Source organism: Lissotriton vulgaris, chromosome 3_1, assembly GCF_964263255.1.
Source record: "Lissotriton vulgaris chromosome 3_1, aLisVul1.2, whole genome shotgun sequence".
NCBI classification, from domain to species: Eukaryota; Metazoa; Chordata; class Amphibia; order Caudata; family Salamandridae; genus Lissotriton; species Lissotriton vulgaris.
The window spans coordinates 1,246,769,298-1,246,778,641 of record NC_141689.1 but is presented as its reverse complement, the minus strand read 5'-3'; the positions used below and the strand labels follow the sequence as shown (position 1 = coordinate 1,246,778,641).

The 9,344-nt window shown below is 46.1% G+C and overlaps 1 protein-coding gene across 1 annotated transcript in view; it reads left to right on the top strand.

The window, feature by feature from the left end:
- Nucleotides 1–228: 228 nt before the first annotated feature.
- Nucleotides 229–9,344, top strand: part of LOC147727737 (uncharacterized) — a 214,146-nt gene continuing 205,030 nt past the window's right edge. The window contains exon 1 of the mRNA XM_086961737.1: nucleotides 229–632. Coding sequence (XP_086817863.1) covers nucleotides 609–632 — 24 coding nt within the window. The 5' untranslated portion in view covers nucleotides 229–608. The remainder of the gene's footprint in view (nucleotides 633–9,344) is intronic.

Sequence of the window (9,344 nt, the reverse complement as noted above, 5' to 3'; positions counted from 1 at the left end):
TGGCACGTTTTTGTAGCCAAATATAGGCTTAATCAACGAGGCCATTATCTCTCGAATGTTAAAAATGAAAGACCAAACGTGGGTGAACATGCTTTTTTAGACTTTACGTTACATAGGCTTTTTTGAATTAAGCGCAGCTTTCATGATCGGAACCCCTTGCTGAACCGGTCCTCAGTCTATCACTTCCTCGAGTGACGTCACATGATAGTGTTAGCCTACTGAGCGTGCGCAGAAAGAGATTAGCCAGCCGTCTCCCTGGAAATGAACTAAGAGGTATTAACCTGTGGGCATGCTCAGGTCTTCTCGAGCTGGATCAAGTTCCGATTATTCACGATAGGCCAGGGTTGGCTGCGCTTGGAGCTGTTTAACTTTTTGAGTTCTGTTTAAGGCAGAACTCTCACGCTTCTCTGCACTCTTTCCCTTGAGTGCTGCTGCCCTGTTTCTAGGGAAAGCCTAGCCGTGTTTGTGTCTGTCCTGGCCTGGGCATTACCATTTGTTTGGACCCCCCAGGGAAAAGGGACTGGGTGTCTGGTTAGTTTCCCTCGTCCCTGCCCGGCTCCTGTTTAAGGCACGAAAGCGTCAGACAGAAACTACAGTGGAAATTAGAAATGACCCAGCAGTATTCCGATAAGGTAAGCAGTATAATAACCACTGTTTTCTTAATGAGAAAAGACACTGTACGCACGAGAAACCCCTTTAAGTAGTAATGTTGTTTACACTGAATGGTATTCCATTAAAGTAAATACATTGTCTATCGCGGTTTTGCAGAAGAGGCGGCTTCAGGTTTGACATTCAGCACCTGCGCGTGTAATAAAGACTGCATGGTTTCTAGCTTTTTGCTGTTTACTTGCCTCCTAGTCTGGCTTTGGTAAACCATGTGTCCCGTTCTATATCCCCCACGAGTGTCAGAAGGTGGATCCATGCTTTAATAAACGCCCCATTTCTGTGGACAACTGTTTTCTAAGGTTCTTACTTGAATTAAACTCGTACAGTAACCTAAAGTAGTGTCAAAAGTACTGTTGTATAGAAAAAAGTGCATTTTTACTGTATTGTTTTACTTTTGACATTATGTCTAAAATAAACCAATTTTCCCCTTTTCTGTTCTCATAATTTAATAATGTGCATATTGAAAAGTTTGAACCTCCAATAGGAACTGGTGTTTGAGCTGTAGGGAACAGCACAGACCACTGACGCAGCTTTAATGAAGCAGTGCGCATCACAACTCCACAGGTTACCTCTGGGCGACTGTCTTACAAAACTATGAACCTCACTATACGTCATTCAGTGCCTACCACATTGGCCTACCTCCCCCACCCCTAATATTCCCCCACAACTTCGCTGCCTTTCCGTATAGCTCTACTGTACATGCTGAACGAACTTAATTCCTAAAACTGCACACCTTTAACTTTCCGCCTTCTGCAAGCATCTGCATACTACCCCCTCGCTTTCAATCCCCCTGTCCAACTCAACAACAATAAAACTGCTTCAAACCATGAAAACTTCTCATTAAACCGCCCTCCAGAAAAACTCCCCTGTATAGTTTTTATGTCCTCCCTCTTAAACCCCACTGAAACCAAAGCACCGACCACCTCAGCCCCACCTTCTCGTAAGGCCACTGACAATTGGCCTTAATTGACTCTCTATTGCATCAAATAAAGATCCATCCCTTAACTGACAGGTGTACACCATCTCCCCAGGAAAACTGTGCCACTTTGAATCTTCAATTCTGGGTGCACAACATGACTCATCCCTTTTGCTTTACAAAACTTTTGCATTTCTCTAAACAACTTCCTTATCACCTTATTGGTCGCTGGGCCCTCTGCTCCTCCAAGTCTCTCCTAGGAATCAACTTTGCCCATATCAAATGTGTACTAGCCTACAAGCTTTTCATCTCCTTTAAATCTGCCTTCATTACTTTTATCACTCATGGAAATTAACTTTTGTTTGCATTTTGAATCCAAACTTTGTGTGGTGTACTGTTTTTCCTTTTTTGTGTAAAACTTACAGTAGCAAGGTACTACCACGACCATTTCTTGAATGTACTGTACCATTGACCCAGGCTGGGTAGTTTTTGGGTATACCCCGTTAAAACTTAACATTCAATGCTTTTATCAGCACTAAACTCTTCTCGCTCACCAGATAATTCCCCCCCCCCCCCCCCCCCAAGTTAAGTGTCAATATATCTGGACAGCCTTCGACCCCTAACATCCTATTCAACTGAGGTAACAATGCATGCATAACATTCTAACTATCCTTGCCAACGCACTCTCAGTCGATGCTGCCCCAAACCTAAATCTGCCTCATGCCTTCTCTCTTTTGCGTGTCTCTGCGGTTATTTCGCATTAGAGTGACCCACAATCCAAACAGTCATCTCCTCGGTCACCAGGCCCCGAACAGAACCTACGGCGAAACAATACAACAATTAGTTATTATTCAGTGTGGGTGTCCCCTTGCTGAGCATAATGCTTGTAGCAATCCAATGACCACCTCCCCAACCCCATTATTCTGCTTGTGTCCCAACCCAGCCTTCTTACCTCTGTCGCCGTCCCTATTCAAAATGAGTGCATGCATCCCATATTTCTTTTGACTGCAAGTTAAAACCACTTAATACCTTAAACAACACTGATAATAATGGAAACACTATCACTTTAGACACATCCCGATGCAGAAAGCCCCCCACCTATGTGTCTCTCACTTGCTTTCTCAACATCTGATACCAATAAACTGGGTAAAACCTATTGTCAGATACAACCCAGACTCGCTGCACTCCCACATCCTCCTTGATCTGTTTTTGACCTTCCTAAGTATATCTCGAAATCTTTCCTGTCACTTCTATTTCAGACCAATGCAAACCTCTTTCCTGCCTTTTACCCATCAATGTTGTCTCCCGAAAGGCCCCAAAAAACATGCAACTCACTAACCAAAAAACAACACACATTCTGCCTTATCATTGCACACTTCAGGGAATATACCCTTCACCTGACAAAAAGCCAACCACCTCTGTGGCTTACTCGGACATCCTCCATTGCCTTTCTCTCTCGCTCATCATTCCAGCAGCCTCGTTCCTAGTTCGCCTGCAGAGGGTCCATAACCCCCATGACCCCACAACAACTTACCTACAAATGCAATACCGCAAAGCTTTTCCACCATCGTCACCTTAGACCATTGTTTCTAAAATAATTACCATGATGAAATATACCACGTCCTTTCTTCTCATCCACTCTTCCTCTTCACAGTTTCTCCTCCTTGCTCCTGATTTCAAAGACTTCAGCCAAGCCTGTCCATATGTCCTCCTCGTTGACTGTGCCAGGGACCTGGGTACCACCTGGCGCAACCACTTAGGCTGATCTGCCACAGTTCTTCAGGCATCAGAGTCTTGTCTTTGTCCACTCCTGAAGCTAGACCACAGAACCTCTATCACTGGGAACGAAACAAAGCATCCGCTATGGCATTGGTGGTACTTGTTTTACTCTAAACACAAATTAACACTTCAGACAGGCCATAACAAAAACCCTCAACAATTTGAGCACCTGCATATCCTCAACTGATTGCCTGTTCACGATATGCACCACCATGCTGTCCACATTTTATTAATTTTTTTTGGGCAAACTTGTCGCCCCACACAAGGTGCCATTACCAGTGAAAAAACTTCTAAAAAGGCAATGTTTCTCGCTGCATTATGCCAATCGTCTGCCCATTGCTCCGCACATCAATGTCCTTGCCAGTCCAGGCCAAACCTCAACTCACACGCAGCATCTGAAAAAACTGAATTCCCACTCCGTTTCTTCGCCCAAACCTCCAAGTAAGACGCCGAGATACGATTTGAGCGATTTCAAGACGCGTATTACCATAGCGGACATAACATTTTCGGGAATTACAATATATCTGGATTTAAATGACGAGACCCCCAGAGGAGGGTAGACCCCGAGTGGAGGTTTCTTCAATACTAAATAGGAATCATTAACGAATGAGGGTGAGGAGCTAGAGGCCCACATAAAACCTCAAATATAGGAACTTGTTGTTGAGATTTCCAACCTTTTAGATATTCAGTCTAAAACATAGTAAGATTGCCCTGACGAAGTCTTTTGGGTGTAAAGCCAGACGAAACACGTGTTGGCAAGGATCAGTTGGCTATTTGTATTTGAAGACAATTGGATGATATGTACCAAGTGACTGGATTTATCTTGAACAAATAAAGAAGACACAGAAAACAACATAACTCTGGAAAGCTCTTATTGATTGGACCCTTTTATATTCTCTAGAGTTGCTCAGGTTGAGAGTTGTTGTGGCAAGCCTTCAGGGTGATTCAATTGAAATGCCCCCAAAACCCACACCACATTCTTAAGCCATCCTTCACTCCTGCCTCAATCCTCACTCTGTGATCTGGCAGAGTCAATCCAGACGTCAGTCCCAACTGTCTACATAAAGTCCTGCCTGCCTGTACCACTCGACAGGCAAGGTTCAGATTTCCCAGCCGCACCTGTACCTCTTGCACCATCACTTTTTTTCCTTTCCAGCATTGTGTCAATCAAGTCCACTATAGCCCTCTTATCCTCTGGCAACCGTGCCTCCATCTGTATTTCATCAATCTCAATACCCAAACATAACACTGTACTTGGCTCCACCATCTTTTTCTCTGCCAAGGGGACCCCATACGTCCTCCATGAGCCTCTGAAAACTTGCTAGCATTGGTTGGCAGTCTGCAGAACCTAGCTTCCCTACAAAGAAGAAATCTTCTCAGAAATGTGTCCTGGTTGTGCAACCTGTTACAAACGTGAAAAGCCAGTGCAGAAATGAACAGATTTTTTCAAAAAGGCACAGGAAATGGAGCACCCTATAGGCAAGGCCTTAGTTAAGTTACCATTCTCTCCCAAGCGGAATCCCCTTCAGTTCGAAGTCAAAAGGTTGTACAGGCGGAGGGCTGACTTAATGTATCTCTTAGACAAACACATTGAAGGTCCCACCCTATTCACCAATTCAATTGCCTCATCAACTGATGAGTAAGAAACTGCCAACAAATCTTCTGAAATGAAATCATTTACCAACTGTCCTTCTGGTCATGATAAATGCTGAATGAAGTGGACTGGCCTATTCTTCTTTTTTTAAAGGACACCCAATCGGGGACACAATACTATTGGCCATTGGCCATTCATCAAATGGGCCTTCTGTCCTGCAGTTGTGCCAGAACTTACAGTATTTTGGGTTGCAGGATCCACTGTTGAAAGGCCCAGCATGAGGCTCCTCACCCTCACTATCCTCTGCTTGCTGTTTCCACCCCTCCCTGGGTGGGATACCCCTGAAATGCATGATATACCATTGGCAAACCACTCACCATAAGACTGTTGGCCACAATTCATTGTCCAAGTCCCCCCACTTACCATCTCCTGCCAGTTGATCTCTGAACTCCTCCTCATATTGTACCCAGGCGTAACCCCCAAACTTTATGTGAGTTTTCAGTAGAACACCCATACTAGCCACACACCTCTCAGGGACGTTCTCGCATTACACACTGGTGTATATGAGAAATGCCACTGTCCAATTTTCATTTGTCACAGGGACCCTTGGTCATTTGACCAGATCATATTCTTCTTCCTTTGGATCTCCTTTCACCCTAATATATATATATATATATATATATATATATATATATAGCCCCATAGCTAGTCTACCTTTTTTAGCCAAGGTAGTTGAGAAAGCTATGATTATACAACTTTCGGAGTTTGTAGAGAAGCACCAATCATTGGACAACACCCAATTCGGCTTTCGTAAGTACCATGGTACGGAGACTGCCCTAATCAAAGCGACTGAGGATATACGAGTGATCCGGGACCAGGGAGGAACAGCAGTACTGGTATTACTCGATTTATCCGCAGCCTTCGACACGGTCGACCACAAGATCTTGGTGGACCGTGTCGGAAAGATGGGCATTCGCCACCTGGCAAAGAACTTGCTTTCCTCCTTTTTGGTTGGGAGAACGCAGGTGGTCACATTGGGGCATTTTCAATCAGACAAGCTGTCTCTGCCGTGTGGGGTACCCCAAGGCTCATCCCTAAATCCGACACTAATTAATATCTATTTGTCGGACCTGGCATCTGTCATCAAGGCCCATGGGATGAGCCTTACCTCCTACGCAGATGACACGTAGCTTGTGTTGGCCATTAATGGTGATGGAGAGAGGGTAGCAGAAAACTTTCAAGGGGGCATGCGGGCGATTGGAGAGTGGATGGCCTCCAATTGCCTAAAACTAAATTCCGAAAAAACGGAGGTGGTCATTTTCGGACATCTCTCACCCAGTTGGTCTACTACTTGGTGGCCGCCCACGTATGGGACCCCCCCCTAAACTGGTCCCTACTGTCAGAAATCTGGGAGTGACTTTTGACGAGAACCTGAATTTTATGGCCCACGCAAACAAAACAGCAGCCACTGCCCACCATAAACTTAGGCTGATTAAGAAAATTATGCCGTTCTTGCCAGCTGCAGCAGGAAAGACACTGGTAAGTTCCTTGGTGTTGTCCTCCCTCGACTACTGCAATGGCTTATTTATCAATGCCCAGGCCAGAGTGACTAATAAACTGCAGACAATCCAGAATGCTGCAGCCCGTCTCCTGTCTGGAAACCCGAAGTTCATGCCAATCTCGGAAGCCATAAAAGATCTTCACTGGCTCAAGATCCGGAATAGGATTAAATTCAAAACCCTTTGTATAGTATACAAAGCACTGCATAATCACGGCCCGCATTTCCTGAAAGCCCATCTTAGGTTCCACTCATCCACAAGATCGCTTCGATCTAATAACCTCAATCTTCTGATGGTACCGCGAACCAAAACAGTCACTTGGGGCGATAGGCGCTTCCTGGTGGCCGCTCCCAGACTGTGGAATTTTTTGCCAGTAGCCATCAGAGAAAGCTCGTCCCTGATGCAATTTCGCAGAAAAATAAAGACCTGGCTGTTTGGTCAATAACGGCTGTCGATTTAGCCTCTGTGGGAACTTTACGCACTGTTTCTAGCGCCGAGACGCCAACGGGCATTTGTTCGCGCTCTATAAATTGTAAGAATAAATAAATAAATAAATATGGCACTGATTCTCAAGGTATTGAGCACCCAGAACAGCCTCAAGATCTGGCCAAGCAAGTGGCCTCTGCCTGGAGCAGTCCAATATTAAACGGGGGTTTGCTGTCACTGTATGAGCATTCCGGGGTCTGGCTGAGTCTTGTGAATGGGGCTGGACGTGGGGGACTTGAGGAGATCCAGGACATCCCGACTCAGGTTCACCAGTGATACAACGCAAGCACCCCTTTTGCACGTTATTACAGCATTTATTTCAAAACATTGTTCCCACATCAGTACTCACCCGGCAAGTGGCATGCTGGGGGCTGTAGTCCAGGACTCGAGACTGCAGCCAGGAACTGATTACATCTAAGTGGGGACAGCTGATTTCTCACCAATGAGAGAGCCGGTGGAGTCTCAAATGGAGGTGTGGGTGTTACCTTCAGTCATTAACGGCTTCTGAGGAAGGCTAATGAGCCGAAATGCATTATGCCGGAGGTGTTTGACTTTCGCGAGGTGTTCAATAAAAGGATTTCCTTTCCCCGCTGTGTCCTCTGGTTGTTCAAAGGGAGCGATCGATGGAGTGATATATTTAACTTCTTCACCTTAAGCTATTTTCTCTCTTTCTTCTCTGTGTCCTTTCCATCCTTGTTTCCTTCCTTCACCTTGTCTGTCTTGGCGCTGTTGTCCTGTTTAGCCCTCCTTCCACCTTCCTCTAAGGCCTTAGCTGACTGTCCTTCCCCTTCAGTCTCCTCCTTCTCCCCTTCTTCCTCTGTTAGCCATCTATGTCCCTTTTGCAATCTGACCCCTGCCCCGCCCTCTGCTGCACCTTCCCAGCACCCAGTATCGCGCTTTTAGACACCACGACAGGCCAGACCACTCCAGAGACCTACTTACCTGTCTTCAAGGTCCGCGCCCCCACTGAAGCTTGCCGTCCTGCCAGCCTTCTACAGTCCTCGATCTCCACTCACAAATCCCCCAGTGACTTCGGCCTCACTGTCTCCAGTAACGCACTAACAGATACCTGTTTAGTCCCCCACCCACCCAGAACTATTCTCCTTTTGCCCCTCGCAACCCCACTTTCCCTGCTCCATTCCAAAAATTCCCCTTCCTCAGCCTTGTCCGTGTTGTAGTCTGGTACCAGGTCCTCCTCAACCTCATATGACCATATATGCAAGCCACTCATACTTTAGGTTTCATCATCCACTCCTGATTAGTCCCACCAATCCAATGGTGGCTTATGTCTTCATAATTCGCTGTGGCCACACAAGATATTCCTCGAGGAGGCACCCTAAGACTTTTTCTCAAGCAGCTGTGCCACTGCCCACCATCGTAGTCAGGCCGGATGCTCCAGACCAGGGGTCTCCAACCGTTTCTGTATTGAGAGCTACTTATGTTCAAGAAAATACATTAACAGCTACTAATATTATTAGTGCAGCATCATTTCAATTTCTTTATATGTATATTAATTCAACCAAGCAAAATCTTTCTAATTTAACCCTTTCGATGCTGATGACGAGCTCAGCTCGTCATCAGCCACGGTGGTCGTGTGCTGATGACGAGCTGAGCTCGTCATGAATAATGGCATCAATAATTTTCCAGCACAGGGGAAAAATAACCGCAGCAGCCAAGGTGTTAATAGGCTGGTTTGCACATAGGGGAGCACTCAGAGTTAGCTCAAGAGCTACAGTAGCTCACAAGCTACTGGTTGGAGACCCCTGCTCCAGACCATACCCTCTCTTCCTCACGTGGTACACCACACCAGACTCTCTCGGGCTCACCGTCAACTGCCATCCTGTATCTGAACCTCCAATAAGGCCTGAGGTGCTGGTAGCGGTCCTGTGGAAGTCCTACTATGACTCTCCAGCCAGTACCCACATCCACCTGCCGTCTTCACCAATGTCCCCCCACTGCAGCCCTACCTTCTGTCCCAACTCTCTACTTCCTGTCCCAGTCAACCCACCCAGCTGACCTCTTTCCCACCATCTTTACTTGAGCTTGTCTCCACACCACCCATTATATCCACTGCCCTTGAGGTTTGTGCCCCCCTTTTGGCAGTTAAGAGTCCATAGTCTTCCTGGCATTTACCCTCACAGACTTTGTACTTGTTTCCTTAGGGGCAAACAATTTCTTAAAACCATCCTGCCCTTCTATGTCCTCCTCTTTCCCCCTTCTTTGAGCACTCTACCTCACTCCAGTGCAACATCGCTTGAACTAACGCTGTTGCAGGACCCCTTATGGGCTGTACTACTAGCTTCTGTTGTGTTCCTTCTGTGCGTGCAAGCTCATGATCTATCTT